The sequence below is a fragment of the Leptonotus elevatus genome, chromosome 1, assembly GCF_054856555.1.
Source record: "Leptonotus elevatus isolate MCC_2025b chromosome 1, RoL_Lele_1.0, whole genome shotgun sequence".
NCBI classification, from domain to species: Eukaryota; Metazoa; Chordata; class Actinopteri; order Syngnathiformes; family Syngnathidae; genus Leptonotus; species Leptonotus elevatus.
Genome location: NC_141239.1, coordinates 55,654,127 through 55,675,760, shown reverse-complemented (window position 1 = coordinate 55,675,760; position 21,634 = coordinate 55,654,127). Strand labels below are relative to the sequence as shown.

Sequence of the window (21,634 nt, the reverse complement as noted above, 5' to 3'; positions counted from 1 at the left end):
AGAGATGTGCATATTAATTTTGTTGGCGATTGGCTGTAGTTTTCTAACATTAAGCCACGTTAAGCTTTCTACAGTGAACGTTTTATGGAGTGGAAAAAGCTTAATGCCCATAAAATCCAGAATACTGTAGCGATTGTTTTGATATTTTTAGAGATTGAAGAGGGCATAAGTAGATATGTGTGTGGGAATTTTGGTGAAGATTGGCCGTAGTTCTGTAATATTAAGCCACATTAAGCTTTTTCCCTCTAGTAAGCGTCTATGGGAAGGAAAAATTTAATGCCGATAAAATACAAATTACTGTGAAATAAACCAATTTTCTTTCTTTCCTTGTGTTTCAGCCCCAACAGAAATATATCCAGTACAGCGTTCGGACAGTGAGTCATTTTGCCAATTTATTTGTTTAATAGGCCCTATGGTATAGTATTTTTACTTATACTTAAATTTGAAAAAGGCTATGCTTGTCATGTCTGGGAAGATCTGGTTTTGGTTGAGGGTCCCGATTGGTCCTGAGTGGGTTCCAGCCCTTCCGCGGGTTGACCAATCCGCGCCCTCAGCCACTTGTGCCTGGCCCCAGGTGTGGCTAGTTACCCAATTAGTGTGGGTGTATTTAGTTCCCGGGTGGTGATCAGTCGGCGTGGGATCATTGCCGCTTGTCACGATCACCCCTGGAGTTATGTCTGTCATTTTAATTTTGTAGCGTTTCAATTTGTTGTTTAGTTAGCATTAACCAGTACCCTGGTTAGTGTTTTCTGTAAAATAAAGCACGCCAGTTTTGCCCGCACTCCTGCTGTGGTTCTCCTGCCTCCCTGCATTTTGGGTCCTCCACTTCACACGTCGACAGCCACCACGCCGCTCTGTGACCACACCGTAACAATGCTATGGTAAAATAGGCCTTATAGACTTAAAAATAAAAATAATACATCCCAGATCTCGACAAATTAAATATTCCAACTAAGGCTAGGTTCACACTGCATTTGTCTTTGCCCATACACAACCTGTTATCTTTTTTTCTTTTCTTTTTTTGGGACAGTCTTAACGGCTCAATTCCGATTATTATTATTATTATTTTTTCAAATCCGACCTGGGCCACTTTCATATGTGTTTCTAAATTGGATATGTACTCGTTTTTTTTTTTTTTTTGTAATGCGACCTCTGTCTGAACAGCCAGGTCACATAAGCCTATATCCGACTAAGACCTCATTAAAAGCCGAATAAAGGGGAACGGGAAAGAGTACTCGGGATAATTGTCCACAAATTGTTTTGCGTAACAGTGGTGACTTTATATTTGACTTTAATTTAATCCCACTTGAAAAGTGGACATTTGTGGTGATATTAGTAATTTAGCCACGCAGACGGTTCATTTACTGTAATACATGCGGCAATGACGTGATGTCATCTTTAGTAGACGTCACCATGATATGAGGAGATTAAAAAGCCTTGCTTCATTTCCCCAAAATATTATTTCTACCTCCTCCCTCATCGGTCCTCTGTAGATATGAGATGATAAAAAGATGAGCCCCGATTGACGTCACTTTGGGGACACATCTGGTTCACACACCAGACAGACTGAGGTTACAATTATTATGTAATGTGCACAATTACACACACACACAAAAATCGGATTTAATTTGAAAAAAAATCTGAATTGAGCATTAAGACCTTCAGTGTTAACTTAGCCTATAAGTCTTACTTTTTCTCATAGAGTAATTTGTTGACTTCATCACTTCTTTGTCATTTGCCTTTTACGTATATTCCATTGTTGTAACCTTGACATTTTTTTCTAAGCAATACCTTTTCAGTAACATGTGATTTGTTCCAAGTGGAGTGAAAATTGTAATTAATGTATGAATGTATGCATAAGTATCTAATTATAACCCTAAAAATGTAGGGCTTGAGTTTTTGTTCTAACAATATCTATATCTCTAACAAAACTACTGAAATGTTCAATGTTTAAAATCCGCTGTAAAAACTTAACCACTCCATAGTGGAATGGAAGATTGATGCAGATAACTATCATATTGCCTTTCAGAGACCTTGTTATTTTATTTCTAATATGTCTTCTCCTCCCTCCAGCCAACTGTTTCAGGCCAACCACAACGTGCTTGATTCCAGTCAGGGCAGCAGCACAGAAGATTTGTTCATGGAGAGTATTGACTCCTGTGATCTCAACATTACAGAGAAGGTACTGACTCACCTAAAATGCATTCTTAGTAAGTGTTTTTCACCTCCACCGTCCTGTCTCATTGCATTGTATACAAAACTTGACAAGAACTTGATAGATATTGTATAAATGGGCAATGTTGTATAACACTGATATGTCTTTCAGGTGAGTTACCTTGAGAAGAAGGTGACAGAGTTGGAGAGTGACAGTCTGACAAATGGGGAGCTCAAGTCTAAACTCAAACAGGAAAATACACAACTTGTCCATCGGTAAGTTGTCCTACACATTGTACGAATTTATTGCAATTGGCTAGAAGTAGACATGCATGCAGTTGACGCAGGGTTCAGGGGAAAGTAACAGTCCCCCACACGCACACACTTTTACCACCATTACAACGATTCAATTCATTAGTGCGTGAAATTTCGTTAAAAAAAATTCTGAGCTGTTCTTGAATGCATCCTGAACAGTCTGCACACACGCACACAACAACAAAACCCGGAAGCTAAGTGGTCGTATTACATCTCAACTTCCAGTCCTTATATTAAGCGCTAGAAGCAAGGTGGATTGCAAAGTATATTGTACACCATCTCAAGCATTTGCCAAAAATCACCTTCGCAGATGTGGAAACTAGCATTGTACAATAAAACCCCATCACAAAAAAAAGAAGAATGAAGAAAGGGTACGCATTTTTCCACAAGAAACTCATCGGAAAGGGTTCATGTGTATGTCGCCGAAGGTTAGAAAACTTTTATGAATAGTCACTGTAGTGATGATGTGTGCTAACCCATAGATGGCAGCGTAGCCTCAAGGGACCTGGGGGTTTCCGTGACTGGAAGAGAGTAATCCAAAAAAATAGTTTGAAATAAAAGGAGCTAGTGGAAGTGTCAGGATTTAAGTGCAAGAAAGTAGAGGCGAGGAGGCAGAGGCGAAGTCCCCTCCCCAAAAAATTCTTTAATTAAACGAAAACAAGGAGGCACAGATAAAAAATCAAAACAAAACAACAAAGTTCTCATCCAAAGCGTGGTAAGATGTGGGGAAACAACAAGGCATGATACAGATGATACAGATACAGAGACATACAGCAACTACAACAAACAATAGACCAACAAGAAAAACTACATCAACACTAATTGACATGACGAGACACACCTAAGACACAAACTTGGCACTGATTGGTTGAAATACGAGGAAGGTTAGGCAAACACAGGTCAATCACATAAAGCTTGATGAGACAAGGGGAAAAAACAGGGACAACATAACAAAATACAGCTGACACAAAGGACACAAACTTCCAAAACTAAACAAAAATCCAACCCTGGACAAGGACCAGGACCAGAAGACAGCCCTGGGTTGTGTGCCGCTAGATGAGGACCAGGAACAGAAGACGGCGGTGAGTCGTGTGCCGCCGGATGTGGATCTGATGGCGGCCGCGCAGGGCTTGCGCCGCCGAAATAGGAGAAGACGGCGGCGCACGGGTAGATCCGATAGCAGCCGCGGGACTTGTGTTGCCGGAGGTGGATCCAATGGTGGCCGTGGGAGTTGCACCGCCTGGGGTGGAGCCGATGGTGGCCGCGGAACTTGCGCCGCCTGGGGTGGATCCGATGGCGGCCGCGGGATGTGCGCCGCCTAGGGTGGATCCGATGGCGGCCGCAGGGCTCGCGCCGCCTGCCCAGGAACATGGGTGTGAGACTGCAGTGGCTTGGCGCGGCAGAGGCGAGGAGGCTTGAGGCTACCTCCAGGGCTTGGTCCAGAGGGGGTAACCCACGTCCAGGCGAGGGAAAACATCATTCACTTATTGTCATAGGGTGTTCTGAGCCATGCTTTGTGTGGTCCCTGTCTGCATGGGTAAACTAGCCAAGGCCTAGGATAACACACACAAAGTCCTCCACCAATAAAGGTTGACGGCTCACGGAAGAGCTTTGTTAATATGTATTGGTTGCAAGAAGTCAACCAATTTAATATTAATACTTTAACATGACTTTAAACAAATGACATATGCATCGAGGAGTAATTACACATTGTGTCAGTGATACACCACCTGCTCATTTTTAACATTGACTCTCATACAATTAATACATTTAATCAATCAGCTTCTTTTTTTATTACACACATTCACCACTTTCAAAGTAAAAAAGCCTCTTTCTAGTCTGTGTCTTGGTGGTGGCTAACTCAAGAAGCTAATTTAATCATCTCCATACTCATGCACTGGGCCTTTTGTCAAACATCACAAAGAGTTGGACCAAATGCATGGCACTACTCACTGACCAAAAATCTACTTGATAGAATTCCTATAAAATCAACAGAAATGGAACAAGAACTTGTTAAACCAATCAAAAGTTCTTTGTACCTTTGGGGTATATTCATCTTTTTTTAAAAGCACTCCAAATTGTATATCTTTTGAGGTTGTTTTGTCTTTAAACTTCAAGCCCAATTCTACTTGTGTAATTCAAGTCTATTGTTGATAGCATGAACAATACAGTCGAACAAAATCCATTCTGGGAGAATGGTAAGCTCCCATTGTGTTAAAAAAAAAAGACAATAACACACAATGTTAATGTGTGTGATCTTTTCCAGGCTCAAACTGTTGCCATAAAAGTAACGTATTTATGTACATAAAATGTTTGAGCAACATCACTCATCATGATTTGTATGTATTTATGCCAGTGTGCATGAACTAGAGGAGCAGATGAGGGATGTCGAGTCAAAGGCAGATCAGAGTCTGGAGGAAGAGACTAAGAGACACTGCGATGTTTACGGCAAGATGGAGAGGGAAAGAAACACAGAGATAGACTTTCTGTGTAACAGGTAAAATGCTAACCAACTTCAAATGTTTGAAACTGGTACTCACTTTGGTTCTTATTGATGAAATGAGGTATATTACACTGTAGTACACTCAGTTTTTATAATTATTTATTTTTCTCTTTTTTTGTCTGCTTTTTTTGCCTATCATTAAGCTTTTAAGGACTGTTGGTAATATACAATATATATTGTGGAGATGTGTTAAATGATGAGACGAGGAAGTGATGACAAGTCATATCTCTTTACCCTCCACCTACAAAACTGACTGTTCACTCAGCAAGCAAGAAGCTACTGCCCTTGAACTTTTTGATCGCTCTTATTGGCAGTGGCCGGTGACAGGTCCGGAGCCAGCCCTGGGCCGGAGACCGTAGCAACTGTGATGGTACATCGATGTCCACATGAGCAGGCTTGAGGCGGTCCATCGTGTTTCACTCTGGTTTACTTCCAATGTTTACCACAAAGCTAAACCTTCTTTAGCTCATGTTCCATATTCGTGGGTGAACAATCCAACGCTTGGTTGAGTACTGTTTCACAATGATGGGCAGAGCCGACATTGAAGAATCGAAAAGCAACGTTGCTATGAAGGCTAGAAGAACCTCGTAGGGAGACCGCAGTAGGGTTCAATGGCTGTCGTGGTACACGAAGACGTACTTGGCTGATGACTGGTCCACGGAGAGACATCACAGAGGATTGTGGCATTTGTGATGTCCTCTAGACGCAGTCCAGTGGCGGATGTACGGTAGGCTTGAATGTCAGAGGGCGACCGGGGAAGTGGGAGAGGGGTGCACCAGTAGAGCTGCTTCGGCCAGCGCAGTCTTGGCAGATTGAAAGCTTGGTCCACTCCTGAGAAGCAGTTCACTTCATACTTGGGAACCTTTTCCACGCAGGGCATTATACAGGAGTAGCATAATGTGAACTGCGTGGGGAATGAAGCGGTTATAAAAGTTTACGATGCCCAAGAACTCCTGCAGGGACTTCACAGTGGAGGGGCATGGAAACTTGATAACGGTGAGCAGCGGCTCCCTGTGGCGTGACATGGTAATAAAATAAAATGCTATGCTCATAAGTAGGGATGGGTGCCGATACCAGCCTGATTTTAAGTTCTTTATTGTTTAGGCAATGTTGTTTTTTTTTTATTTGAGTATAATTTTCATTCAATATTTTTTTTCCCTTCTTGTTCTTCATTCAATATTTTTCAATACATTTGAATGTAATCATTACTTAGGTACACTTTTATTTTCCTACATTCAAACACAGTGTTAATGCCTGAATTGTACAGTGTAGTAGACGTGTTGTGGGTAAATGGAGGATTTTTGTTTATTTTGCATGTGACATATACAGCATATTCCATGTTACTATTGAGCATATGCGTGCTGGTGTTATGGTTTTGTCTTAAAAGCAGAAACAGCAGAGCAAAACAGAAGATGATTAAGCATGTTTTTGTGCACACCATGGTGAAAATGAAGCAAACACATAGGTAGACATTAAAATGAGTAGTGCAACAAAGTGAAAACAAATATGGCAGACAATAACACAGATACAGCAGAGGATGCTCAAACAGAATGAATAAACAGGCTGTAACTGTAGGAGGATGCAGCATGTTTTTTGAAATTATGTCATTTTCACACGTTCGAAATAAATAATGCCTTTTTTTCATACATAGGTTACAGCAGTTGGAAGAAGAAAATGGAGAAATGAAGACAAATGTGTACAGACTCAAGTCTCAGGCAGAGAAACTGGACCAGGTGAGCATACATCCTTCACATTTAAAATATATTTAATTATATCATTTCATGGGACAACATTGAATAAATGACACTTGTCAATGTACATCTTATATAAAAGTGTAAATTTATTGTTCCCTCAAAATACTAAGCCATTATTAGCTAAATCCCTAGCAGTGAGTACACCCTTAAGTAAAATTGTCCAAATTGAACACAGTCATTTTCTTTCCCCAAAGTCTCAGGTGTGAATAAGGAGCAGGTGTGTTAAATTTGGTATTACAGCTCTCTCGGGCTGTGCCCGAATGTGCACCCTACTCCCTATATAATGCCCTAGTTAGGGATCACGCCATTTTGTAGTGGCGTCTGAATGTCCAGGGAACGAAAATGTAGGGCACTCAAAATTACCCACAATGCACTCTGAAAAGTAGTGAACATCGATTTTCACTCAACCGGGTTGATATAAACCACAATGCATTGCGAGTATGAAAACATGTTGCGAGCGACAGCGCAAGCGCGGGAATCAAATCCGATGCATTAATATATACTACGAAAATAATTAATGTGTTTTAGTTGAAAATATGTACAACAAAGGAAATAAAGTACAGTTTTAAAATATTTTCATTCACAATAAATAGTCGGTAATTTATGCGCAGGTGATTCATAAGAGTTACGGTGGTCACGTGATATGCGACGACGAGAAAATAGTTAACTGGCTGTCCGGATCGCCAAACAGAATGAGGGCATTACATATTGAGCCACTATATAGTGAAGGGCTATGTAGTGAATGAGGGGTTAGGGGACAAGGGTGGACATTCGGTCACAGCCACACTCTTTCATACTGGTCACTGCAAGTTCAACATGGCACCTCATAGCAAAGAACACTCTGAAGATCTGGAAAAAAAAGAACTGTTGCTCTACATAATGATGGCCTAGGCAACGAGAAGATTGCCATCACCCTGAAAAGGAGCTGCAGCACAGTGGCCAATATCATCCACCAGTTTAACAGGACAAGGTAAGGTAGAGTAAGGTACGGTATGCCGCACACTATCAAATAAATCGCTTCTTGGATGCAGTGTGCGGCATATCGTACCTTACTTTAATTTGCCTTATCTTGGATATTTCCTCCTATGTAAATTTGAAGGATATTCGTTAATGGAGCAAGACTTACCAGTTTTTGGTATGGGTAGACATCGGCCAGTTGAGTTTGTGACTTGCCCCGCGTCAAGTCCACAGTTTTGACTCTTATTCATTCATGTTGCTGGTCCATTTCTCACTGACATAATTGAACCGTCTTTCATATTGTTAACTGGAAGTCTGCAGAGTTCTTCTTGTCAAGTTCAAATTATCCTCCATAATGGCCGTGCACATTGCCCTCATATTTCAAGGTTGTTCTAATCTAGCCCATCGCACGTCATGTCATAGTTTAACGTAGAGCCAATCACAGGCTGGGATGTAGGGGACCGGGTGTAGCGCTTCATATGATTGGCGGAGCCAGGAAACATTGACGGCTGCTTTTTCTTCCAGGTCTATTATTTCTTTCTATTATTTTCATAAAAAAATTAAATTAACTGATTTAATTCATTTAAACTTCACTCCACTTCTGGATAGCATTCACAGTGACCTGGAGCGCTGGAATAATCTTCCTATTTCTCTAATAGGACGAATAGCCACCATTAAAATGAAAGTTTACCCCAAAATAAATTTTTTTTTCTCAATGATTCTATTCAAACCTACGTCTAACTGGTTCCAGTCATTAGACTCGGCCGTTTTCTACTGAAATATATATTTTAAAAAAAAAGCAAAGATAAGTCTATCTACTCTTCAGAAAAGCAAATCCAAAGGAGGTCTAGACTCAAATTTGGTGCCTCTAGACCAAATTTTATGCACTACTATATAGCTAACCAGCTACAAAATATCATTCTATGAGCACAACCCAACAGAGATACCAATTGTTGGCTGGAACAAGAACAGAAGGATTGTAATAACCTCAGAATTTTAGATTTACTCTTTATTACAACATCGATTAAGCGACACAATTGTTTTAAAAACCCAATGATTTCTGCCACCCTGTCCGCCTGGTAGAAGGCACTAGAAATTAAAAAATCCCAATTGGAGCCCTGCCCATATGGCATAACCCCAACTTTCAATTTAACATTTAGGTGTGTAGAAGCAGAAAGGAATTACACATCTCTACCATCTTTTCTCAGATAACACGTTTATATCATATGTAAACTTGCTTCAAAAATACAAAATAAAAAACTGCATTTTTTTATATTATCTGCAAGTTAAAAATATGGTAAAGAATCAAATTCTAACACTTCAGGGTACGCTTCAACCGCCTGTTTTAGTAAGGATATTACAAAGCTTTCTCCGACAACACAAAAAAACTCTCAAAAATATATGTTACTTTCATACACAGATAAATGTATTTACCCATTTTGAAATGGGAGACAGACCTGTCTTTAGCTCCGGAATCTGACTTTTGGATTCAAGTTTGTGATAACGTATTTAAAATTACAAAACACACAAATTTACAACTTATCCAATATAAAATTATTCATAGAATACATATTACTCAATACATGATGAAGAAAATGGGACTTTCACACTCCGACATTTGTCTCCAGTGTTCACAAAACACTGCCGACACTTATTTTCATGCTTTATGGTTATGCAGCATTCCAGTTATTTATTTCTGGACTAAAGTCTGGGGGGCGGGGGTGTTGTGGGGGGAGCAGGGGCTGTGGGTTGGTGGGGTGCCTGGTGGGCCTTCCGTGCCCCGTTCTGCTGCGTTGGGCTGGGGGTGCCACTCCGGGCTTTTGTGTTTGCTTTCCGGCCGGTGGCCCCGCGGAGCCCGGGGGTTGTGCCCTGGCGCTGCCGAGGCCTGGGGGACCCTGGGGGGTTGTGCTTGCCCTGTCCTGGCCGGGGTCGACGGCTCCCCTCTTTGGTGGAGGTTTTTCATGCATGCCAGATCCACCACATCAGCATCTACCAAAATTCAAACACAATCTGCTTCTTCCTCTGGTCGCTGAATCGGTGTCTGTGGATTTCACTTCATCTATCCTTCCTTCCTTTCTTTAGTCTTTCCTTTGGTCTCTTGAGGTCTCTCTAAATTGTTGGAATTTATATGCTTCTGGGGTTGGTGTAAGATTCTGGTTTGTAACCCTGTGTGTAGTAGGTGGTGTCTGGTTGGTGCTGGATTTCACTTTTCTCTCTTTTCTTTGATTACTCATCAGGTCTCCTGACAACTTCACGACTATCAGGATTATTATTATTATTAAGTATTCGGTTTAGGTGAAGGGCATGGGATTTTTAATAGGTTTCAGGTGAATTAATGAGCACAAACTCACACGCACGCACATATGCACCCCCCCCCCCCCCACACACACACACACACACAAAGAGAAAGAGCAATGATGATATGTTGAATCTGTAAAATTACCGGATGAACAATACTGAGCTCTCTTAACAAAAAAATAAAATAAAATAAATATTGACACTTAGGGCATTTTCACTTTGGGGTGTACTCCCTTTTATTACCAGGTGTTTACAGTATCTATGAATGGCTGTATTTTGAGGGAGCAATACATTTACACTGTTATATAAGCTATACAATGATTTATTTTCATTGTGTCAAAGTGTTATTTTTTTCTGTGAATCAAAAGATATCATTAATTATCTGTAGAAATGTGAAACGTGTACTCACCTTAGTGAGATATTGTACCATACCATTATGGTCAAATTGGATTAGTCATTTTTTCATATTTCATCTATGATGGGTTTTTTTCAAAAGTGCAATTATTAACCCATTCGGATTGATTTGGGATTTGGTGGTTAAATGGTAAACTAACAGCAATTACAGATTTGGGGTACAAGTCCAGGCGCCAGTCTAATGATGCTAAAGCAGACAAAATGCCGACATCAATCTGAGGCGCAGCGCAGTGAATCTGTGTGATTGTGATTGGTTAAAGTAAGAAACAGACATTTTAATGGTGTGTGATTGCGTGTGCGCGTGTGTGTGAATGGGTGAATGTGAGGCTTAAATTGTAAAACGCTCAGGGCACCATATGGTGCAGTTAAAGCGTTATATAAAAAGCAGTCCATTTACCATTTGAGGGGCGAAGGCTTGGTGTATTTATTCTAACTCAGCCATCACGATCCTGTCCTAAGGAAAAGCCAGGTCTTCTTCACTGGACAGAATTACAACCAAAAGGGGTCTCAAGGTGACGCACTTCTTTGGAAAAACATTTGGAATCCCTTATCAGCATCGGAAAAGGGTCCGTGTGGGGCAGCAGAATGGTGACGGGAATGTCTAGCTTTGCGAAAGAGAAAAAATAATTGGAGGTGCATAGCTGATAGTTCCTAGTACAACAGTCATCTTTGGTCAATACATCTTTCATTTCAGTACTATCATGTACTATTCCCAAAACTCTACATACAATACTTAATTATTTTTTTTTAATAATTGTTGCATTATTGTTACATCGTCAATTTACGATTGGTGATTTGGATTTATTTTGAAACTAATTTGACCTATTTTTATTTAGGAGAAGCAGAAGAAGATGGACAAGCTGGAGGACACAAGCCTGAGGCTAAAAGACGAAATGGACCTCTATAGGAAGATAATTGACAAACTCTGGCATAATCGCCGGGAGTTTCATAAGGAAAAGGAGGCCATGCAAGAGGTATGTGTAATGTATTAGGTTTGTGAAACTCACAGGCTTCCGTAGTTCAGATGTAAAGAGGTCTTAAAGTGTGTTGGTGTCGTTATTATGCCATGGCTATCATGATGCACATTATGCTATTAAAAAAGCATATTCATACAACACATGGCCTTATTAATGATGTCAGAAGTGAAAGTGGAAGGAACACTCTAAAAACAGTTGGGTCAAAAGTAAGCCAATTTTGGATTAAAAATGGACCGATTTACTTTATGGGTCAATTTGATCCAACTTTCTGGGTTGTTTTATACAAAATGACCCAATTTTTTGACCCAAGTAAAGGATCTGACCAATATTTACGAATTGTTTTACACTAAAAGATCCATTTGACTCAAAGTTGGGTCAAATTAACCCAAGTAGAGGATCGGTCCATTTTTTACCCATATTTGGGTTATTTTTGACCCAACTGTTTTAGAGTGAAAGTGACAATATGGCAAAGTTTCAACCTCCATTGAGCCTGAGAGGCAAGGCAATCTTGCCAAAAATTTGCGGAGTTGGATCCAATGTTTTGAGCTTGTCTGCTGCACTGCCGGCGACATCACAGAGAATGGTTTAAACCAATAATAATAATGCATCTGATTTATATAGCGCTTTTCTAGACACTCAATTTACAATGGAAAGGATACATTATTCGCGCACTGACACATTCACAATGTGGTGGCGGTAAGCTACTTAAAGGTCTCATATTATTCAACTTTTCAACATACTAAAATAGTTCTCAAATGTGTAAAAGACATGTCTGTGACATGCATTCGTCAAAATTGACTTTGGATCTAATATTTTGGCTGTCCCTAAATCAGCCAAAAAACGCTCTCTTCAAAACTGTTTTAGGGGTGTGTCACTTTTATGTAAATAGCTGCACTAGGTCACGCCTAGGCCATACCCTTCTCTCTCGAAGGGGCAGTGATTTCGGTCATGGTAGCCATGTGCTAATGTTGTGAATGAAAACACCTGGCCATGGGAGCAGAAGAAAATAAAAATACAGACATGTCTTTTACACATTTGAGAACTATTTTAATATGTGGAAAAGTGGCATAACGTTACAACAGAGACTATGTTGTAGCGTTAGTTTGTGATTGTTTAGGCAATGGTTATTTTTCTGTAACCTCCCAAGACCGTTATTTTGTCGTGAATGTCTCAGATTCGCCGTGAATGCTTGTAGACCTTTACAAGCGGTTATGAATAACACAAATGTGCACATTTAGGCCACTGCGCGGTCGCAAGGTGCAAGCCGTCTCATCGAGACCACCTAGTGGCCGGTTAGCATCACAAAGTCATGTCATCTATGTGGCGAGTTGCCAGTCACGGCAAATTAACCACCTGTATGTTACAAAAGCAAGCAGGTGTCAGTCACATAAGCAAAAATTTGCATCAATTTCTATGTTTTTTTTTTTAACTAAAAGCTATTTGTATCCAGGTTTTGTGTGAATTCTGAGAATCAGACTTTTTATCCATGCGAAACAGTATATTCTTTGATTTGGTAGATTTTATGTATAAATAATCATAGAACACATTCTGTGGGTCTTAATTTTTTGGGGACAAAATGGCTGGTACTGTAGGGAATGTCTTTTTTTTCTGAAAATTACTGGCATTGAATGAATTGTCCTAATCTTAACTCCACCTACAGCTGATTGACGATCTTCGCAGAGAACTGGACTACTTGAAGCTTTTTAGGATGGAAATGGAGCATCCAGGAAAGAGCAAGGGTCTTTCTGAGCAGAATACCAAGCCTCGGGAGATGGAAATGGAACAGGAAGTCAAAAAATTGAAACAGGTTCCTACACCAACAGACATTATACTTTCATTTATACACATTGTGGCAGTGGCGAGCGGTCAGAATAAGCTATTAATGCGGTGCATGCCCAAGCCCTTCAATAAAATAATTGAAAATATTTATCTGTTAGTGTCCTCTATTATACAATACCTTAGTTTTACTGCTTTGGTCTTAAATTCCTGTGTAATTTGTCCTGTTTTCCTCGCGAAGAGTTGGAAAGCTGACAGCTTGTTTCTCGCATGCACAATGACAAATCAAGTTGTTAATTCCGAGAGGTTGTTTCTGTACGTGCGCCTTTTGAATGGCAAAAAAGCTAGCAGTAAAGCAGCATTGACAACGCGCATGCGCATAACTGGCTTACTTGGCTTGTTCTCTGGTAAATAGTCAGTGGTTGAGAAGAGGGCCGGCAAACACCGGATTCTTACCCGGGTGGGAACCATCGCCGGCGGGGTAAATTTGTGAAAATCCTCTGTGTCCTGGAGGACTTTGGGCGGCTGTATCTCCCAAACCCTATATCCTACCGGGGACATACGGGCATCTCCAGATCCGTCTTGACAAGACCTTTCCAACGGTGTGTGGCCCGTCGGCATCCATGGGCTTGCGTCCCGGAGGTAGAGGGCCGGCAAATGCCAGATTTCATGCCCGAGGAGGCTCCAGCGTTCTCAGGCGTGCTCAGTGCAGACATGCCCAGGAATGCTCCAGCGAGAATATAATTTCAAGTGGTCGTCCTACTGAAGTAGCCTAATCATCATAAAAACGGGGAAGAATTTCGTCCCTCACTTTCAAGCAAGGACAAACGAGAAACATAAATGGCCTGCTGGCTGTCCACAGGTTAGCAAACTTTATTGTTGGTTGAAACCTCTTGCGGCTCTGCTGCAATGTCATTTTTTCCTCTCCCGGTTTGGGAGACTTTGTGGGCACGAGCCAGTTCCGAATACTGTAAATTTCAACATATTGGCAAATTTGTGGCCGTGTGATTGTGACATTTCACTCACCACGGAGCTGGTTACATTACAGTGTGTGCGCATCAACCTGTGTCAGTCTTGAATATTTCCGCTTTAATTTTATACCTACAAAGTGGTAGAAAATAATAATTAAATAATATTTAATTTAATAATAAAACAGTTTTCAGCTCGCGCCCGCAAGGTTTGCATAAAGGGCACCCGCCTGCGCCCTTTATGCAACTGGGCATAAAGCATGCCCAGTTGCATGCCCAGTTGCATGCCCACTCTTAAAAGGACACCGCTTGCCACTGCATTCTGGATTGGTGTTAATAGTTGTAGGTGGGTGATGGTGGGAAGAGCGTTACAGAGCATCTAGACAGAATTCACAAGGCTTCACTTTTTCCACGTTTCAAAAAAAAAAAAAATCCTCATATATCGGGAGACCGGGACTAGTTGTATCCCTTTTTATATATTTCTTGGAATCAATATAATCATATATAAACAAAATGTATACCAGATGGAAGACCAAAGTCTTAGGTATATTTTTTTGTATTCATGTAATTTTCATACTTTTTTGTCAGTGCAGAGTTATAAGACATCAAATACAGGGAGTGAACATGTGATATGTTGCCCCCACCAATTGTTGTCACACTATATGGGGTAAATACTCACACCGGATTTTGCAACTAATAAATCAAGGATAAAATGATCCTTGTTCTCCTGGTTTTTTGTTTTGTTTTGTTTTTACAGCCAGAAAAATTGTTTATTATTGATCTTGAAAATGTACCATAGTCATTGACAGACCCATCACTAGAGCCCAGGCTTAATGAAATGGATGGGTGGGCCTAATTATTATGAATATCCTAAAGACAGCATTAACTTGCACCATATATTTGGATAAACCTATGACCCCTATGGCCTGCCCATGGTGATGGGTGTGGTCATTGAGCAAACGTTAACATAAAATATGAAATAGAAACTAGAACAATTTCTGCGGAAATTTTGAATGGGCCTGCTGACTCTTGCAAGGTGGAAAGACGCAATACTTGTAGTATAGTAGTAGCAAGTACTTGTAGTAGTAGTAGTAGTAGTATTAGTATTAGTAGTACTTGTAGTTGTAGTACTTTAAGTAGTAGTCAAATGGCCAAGATAAATTGTCACACTTCAAAGGAAAAGCCTGATTTGGGACAAAATTACAAGAAATGTATGCAGAAAAATGCCATTGTGTAAAAACTGGGCATGCATAAAAAAATTCAATTGTTATGACTTATGGACTTGCTTGAGCCTCTAACTATGTCATATGAAATATTCAAATTATATATATATATATATATAAATTATGGATAGATATAAATCAAAGTCAAATATTTCATATGACATAATTAGATCCTTGAATAATTCAATTAAGTCGTAACAAGAGTCACAATAACTGATTTTGATGACAGAATTTATGAGTAACACTTTAGAAGAAATATGCAGAATTCATGAACATGAAACACCAGTTACTGAAACGAAGAACTACTATTAACTAAACACCAGAACGACTTTTTTTTCCCATTTCACATTTCATGCAATGGGTCTTGATGTGTTTTTTGCAAATGTAAGTTCCACATTTTGCGCAAAAGATTTGAAGCCCGAAGTGGCTTTGTGCAAAGGCCACATTGTTTGCGCTTAGACGGGGGTCCAGCACGCTGCTCTGCATGCTCCACCTGCTCCACCAAGCCTTCGGCAGAAGGCTTTGCTTCCCGTTTCAAATTTTCAGGCCAAATTAGAGCCTTGCCTAGTTCCTCAAGCCGCTTGAAGCTTTTCTTATGGTTCGCTGTATGATGCCCTAGTTGGAAAACAAATCTAACGCAGTTTCAGGGCTGCTGATTCTTGCTACTGCGTAGAGGGTTGGCCCCCGGTTAGGAATGGGATGGGGGAAATAAAGTGTGGCCACTTCGTGAGTAGGAGACCATAATAGTTTTCCATTTTTTGAGAGACACTCACTAATTTCTTTGACCTGATCGCCGTCATTTTCATCATCCTCTGCCTCCTTGTCGTGTTCATCTACGCCCCCCACCCCACTCGCTCTCACCTCCGCGATCATCTGCGTCCACTTCCCACACCTCGTCATGCTCATCTCCGTATTCATCGTCATCATCCTCTTCCTTCTCTGGCATTCAAAGCCCAAGAGTAGACTCTTCAACCTCTTCCGAGCTCTCCGAACTAGCGTCCGAATAAAATTCTTCTTCGGAATTAGTACTTTCTAAAACGAGCCGAATCGCGTCCTCCAATACCATCTTTCTAGCCATTGCTACCAGTTGTGGTGAAAGAAATGCAAAGTAGTGATCATCGCGAGAACAACAACCTCAAAAATGCCCAGAACCAATAAGAGTAAAGAAGTTCCAACACCCAACCAGTAAGAGTTGAAATTCAAACAATAACAATAAACAAGTGAATTTCTTTTTGCATTTGTGGGCAGTACCTTTGTATTTTCTTGTGCACACCTGCAAATATGCATGCCCAAATAGACTGAACGTGAGCTCAGACACATGAACACCAAACTTTTTTGTAATGCCAACCGTTTTTATCACATTCATTTTGACCAATCTGCAGCGGGCTTTACACAAGCAAATTCATTGATTAGCCTATGGCGCTACCTAGTGGATTTTGGGTGTTAACACTCTCAACACACAAATTCCTCTATTTTCATGTTTATGACTCGTCAAAGAAGCGATTGCATCAGTAATCACGGAAAATGCATTATAACACATCAGGTTTACAGCATATCAAAAACTGTGATTTATAACTGGAGTCAATGAGACAAAATCGGGCATTATTACAAGAATTTCAAGAGAATCTCTCCCTCCTGTTTGCAATAATTATAAATTGCAGCATGGCGCCATTTTGAACTTCTACATTTTTTAACAATCCTGGTGAAATGTCAGGTCCCTAGTGTATTTTTTTCAAATGCTTTTTCTTTGATGAAACACAGAAAGACATAAAAAAAAGCCAGAAAATGGACACATAACACTGACGGGATATCTATCTATCTATATATATATATATCAAAGTAAAATCTTTAACAACAATAGCATTTCAACCAGAACGCTTTCTGAAAGGAACTGTCATTTGTGTGCTTCCACAGGAGAACCATAAATTGCGAGATCAGAACGATGACTTGAATGCTCAGATTCTAAGTCTGAGTTTGTATGAGGCCAAGAACCTGTTTTCCTGCCATTCAAAGGTCCAGTGTCTAGCTGCTGAGATTGACAATGCGTCACGGGATGAGGTTTGATTGCTTTCTTTGTTTACGTGATTGTCAATCATATTCATTTTATGATAACACTATTTCTTTTTCAGCTTGTTGATGCTTTGAAGGCACAGGAGGAGAACAATCTGCGTTTGAGAAAATACATGGACAAAATCATTTTGGCCATTCTTGACCATAACCCCTCAATTCTAGAGATCAAGTGTTAAACAGAACAGACTCTAGCAAATCTCAATGTCAGCCTTTATTGATTAACAGATATAGAGCTACAGTATGTGTTAATGAAATGAGTTGTAAATTATTTTACTGTGATGTGTATATAGAAAGTATTGTTTCATTCTGACTCTCAAACCATGCCCTTACACTTTATCAATCATCAATTATGTATAGTACATACTGTTGCAAAGCAACATTTGAAAAAAATATTTGTCAGTTTAGTAAGTCACATTCCACAACACCCCACGCCACACCAAGGTGACGCCCGCCATTTTCAAAGCAGAGAAACCACCATGGGACCCCTCCCGTTGCTTTGCAAAGACTGGTTATGTCTCAGGAAAGGACAGACTTGTGATATGGAAGCTTGCATTGTCACTTGGAAACACACTAGTGACAATCTGATGTTTATTTAAACCGTGGACATTCTGGCATCATTTCCTCGCAAGAAGGAAGACACCGGTACACCTCACAAACCTTTTCGTTCCAGCCTCACTTCAGCCTTGGACACTCTTTGGTCTCAACCCAGCATTGCAATCCCAACAGACATAGAAAAAGGACTGACTGTTACTACTACACCTTCCTAGTTTATGAGTGGATGCTTATTTGACATTACTGTGCCATTCTGTTAATTTTGAGCACACAAATTGAGTCAGTCATGATAATAATAATTTCTTGTTTGTACTTAGGAAGGACATAACGTTTATATCATATAGTCACAGATAAATTCAAATTTTGCATAAGTCTAATTCATGCTATGTGTTAATAAGCCTTGAAAAAAATGATACATATAGTATGCCTATTATGAAATGTGCAAAGCTCCAAAAGAAAAGTTAAGATTATTTGATAAATTTCCCGTTTAAAGTAAAAGAGAGGCCTCTCTTGAAATTGACCCAATAGGTAGAAGCTTCTGAATTTGCATATCTCACCATATGAGTCAGCCTTGGCTTTGCCTCTTCAACGCTCTTCCTGCCCCAATGGCCTCAGAACTTCTTTCGTTGGAAAAGGAATAGGGATATTTGGCTTTCAGATGAAATTTATGGAAAATGTAAAACGTTCACGCTACAATTATATATAATGAAAGTAGGACATTTAAGTAGAAGGATGCACTGGTGATTTCCTCATCTCAAACAATTCACTGAAACAAAATACTTAGTTAACAATGGTGGGTACACCACAACCAAAAATGTAAATGTCTCAATAACTCGCCATGTGCCATTGAGCATCAATTACAGCATGACAACGACGTCTCATGCTGTTCACAAGTTGACTTATTGTCTACTGAGGCATGGCATACCACTCCTCTTGAAGGGCAGCCCTCGGGTCATTGAGGTTCTGGGGTGCAGAGTTTCCAGCCTCTACACAAGGACTCAGCTGATCCCACAGCTTTTCAATAGGATTCAGGTCTGGAGAAAGTGCAGGCCATTACATTTGAGGTACACCAGTCTCCAATAGCCGTTTCCTGCCACCTCCATGAGCTGGAGCATTGTCGTTTGTGAATTTTGCCGTTAAGCTCCTCGCTAGAGAACAGCAAGTTGTGCAAAAAGTACTGAAACATTTAACAGTTGGACATGTGCATTCAAAAGCTTAGAGAAGGTCACCTTAAGTTCACCTGTAAAGGTTTGAATGCATTTTAGGGCTCGTCCTGAAATTTCACCTGAAAGCCAAATATCGCCAACTTTTTGTGAGTTGAGTGTGTGAGTGTATGTGTGTATGTATATGTGAGTGTGTGTGTGTGTATGTATGTATATATGTATGTGTGTGCTTTTGTCTTTGCTACATTGTGGGGCCCATACACAGGTGTTTTCCCAGGTTTAACTACCATTGTGGGGACCGACTTGAAATTGTGGGGACATTTTGGTGGTCCCCACAAGTTCAGACCTCTTTTTTTTAAGGGTCAAAACTTGGTTTTAGAGTTTATGTTTGAATTGGGTTAAGGTCGGGGTTAGGGGAAGGGGCTAGGAAATACATCATGTCAATGAGATGTCCCTACAATGATACAAAGACGTGTGTGTGGGGGGGGGGGGGGAGGGGGGGCGTGCGTGTGTGTGAGAGTGAGCGTGAGAGTGAGAGAGAGAGATGTGTGTACACAAATGCCTGTTTTGTTTCCCTTAAACTGGAATTTTGAGATTCAATTGAATTCCCAAAAAATAAAGCTTTTCAGTTAATGGATGGATGGATCATCAGGAAACTTAAACCAGTCCTGACATGTGGGCATACTGTAGTTCCAACAACTGGAAAATCCATCTTTAAACAATGAAACAAAACCTGACAAACTAATTTCCTCACTCTTCAGACTCATTATCTGAAGAACAATTCTGAAAAACGTAAACAAAATCAATTTTAAATGATGTATAATATGTGATGGTACCTAAAAAATTTACCGAGGTAAAGCAATTTAAATGTTGGCAGGTTGAAATCCCTCATTTTGACAACACGTTTAAAAAGTTTTTGGCACGTACATTCATTAACGGTCCATAGCAATCAGTACCTTAGGAAAATTATATTGATCCCAAACTTTCAGGAAGTGTTGAAAGTCCACTGTCAATTACTATAGCAGGTAAGGGCATCATACAATATTTTAACCCTTTAAAGTCTGAGCAAGTTTGATATCTCAACAGATGAAATCAGGCAAAAAGCCCAAAACAACTTTGAAGAGCTCATTAAGCTTACAATTCATCTTTTGAGCCATCATCTGCCAAAGTTTGCTTGTTTAATTCTTGCTACTTGTGCACGTGTGTGTTTTTAATTTATTGAGGTTAAAAAATGCAATGGGAAATATGATTTTAAAATTGTCAAAAGATGATTTGCTATGCTGTGACAAGAAAGTTTGATATTTTATCATCATGGATATTACATGTCAAATACATTTGACCACAAAGAAAATAAAATTATGACATTTTGATGGTTCAACACAGTTTGCTGTTTTTTCCTCAATGTAATACATAAGGAACACATCAGCACTGTATGGTGTTTACAAGTCACTCCAAATATGCACTGCTTTACATTAAGGAGAAGGGATGGCTTTGGAAGGACCTTCGCGATTCACCATCATGGTTTCATCTTCTGGTTTCTTATTTCATAACAAATATTTACATTTCATCCCACTTCAACAAGCATTAAGTGGAAAATTGTGGTGGTATTATGCAGATTGATTTGTCAATGAGCCCTGGGATTGGCTGGCAACCAGTTCAGGGTATACCCCGCCTACAGCCCGGAGCCAGCTGGGATAGGCTCCAGCATCCCCCTGAGGACAAGCGGTTAAGAAAATGGATGGATGGATGGATTTGTCAATGACGTACTTGATGCGTCATCAGTAGTTAACGTTGAGCGAATGACGGAATCGAGTGATCAAAACATTACTTGCATTACAATTTTAGAGTATGTGATTACACAAAAGGCATTTCAAAACGTTTTTTTTAACACTATATCCCGACTGCTGGTTGAACATGCTTGCATGTAAACAAGCGTCTAACGCCCTCATGACAAAAATTAGTGCATAAATAAAAGCATTAAATTAAAACTAGAAATAATCTTGTTAAAGATGCATTTTGATATGTTTATGATTTGATGTGTTAAAGCATGAATCCGTTTCGAGTCCACCTTCTAATCTACAATGCAATAATGAATAATAATAGAGAATGTGCAAAAAAAACAAACATCTTCTTAGATATTCACTCCTGTTGCAATGGCTGCAACAACAGAGTCTGAGCACAGAATGTAATTAAAACCTGAAGAAATTGACCAGGATCTTTCTGGATTCTCTTAGTCAACCCCTCTGAAGTCCAGATCTGACCATGAGCACTTGAGGGTGGTTCTCACCAGCCCAGCAGAAATGGTTTCTAGAACAAAGCCATCAACATCTGGTACATACTTGGCCCTATCTTCCACCTGGACACAATCACAGGCAAAAACAATTTCCCATCTTGTGCATGCAATTTGTCAGAAGATAAAGGTAATTTTACAAGGTCAAAATATGATGAGGCTCATTGCGCACCATAAATTGGATCCACATAAATGCTGCCAGTAAACCACTTTACTTTGA

At 40.1% G+C, this 21,634-nt stretch overlaps 1 protein-coding gene across 2 annotated transcripts in view; it reads left to right on the top strand.

Annotated features, from left to right (window-relative positions):
- The window catches only part of rab11fip4a (RAB11 family interacting protein 4 (class II) a), a 32,027-nt gene extending 12,447 nt beyond the window's left edge, over positions 1-19,580 (top strand). For both annotated transcript variants that reach the window (XM_086070730.1, XM_086070738.1), the window contains 9 exons: positions 339-374; positions 2,074-2,182; positions 2,327-2,430; positions 4,826-4,966; positions 6,624-6,705; positions 11,232-11,369; positions 13,033-13,179; positions 17,254-17,397; positions 17,469-19,580. In XM_086070730.1, coding sequence (XP_085926856.1) covers positions 339-374; positions 2,074-2,182; positions 2,327-2,430; positions 4,826-4,966; positions 6,624-6,705; positions 11,232-11,369; positions 13,033-13,179; positions 17,254-17,397; positions 17,469-17,585 — 1,018 coding nt within the window. In that variant the 3' untranslated portion in view covers positions 17,586-19,580. The remainder of the gene's footprint in view (positions 1-338; positions 375-2,073; positions 2,183-2,326; positions 2,431-4,825; positions 4,967-6,623; positions 6,706-11,231; positions 11,370-13,032; positions 13,180-17,253; positions 17,398-17,468) is intronic.
- The last annotated feature ends 2,054 nt before the right edge of the window (positions 19,581-21,634 follow it).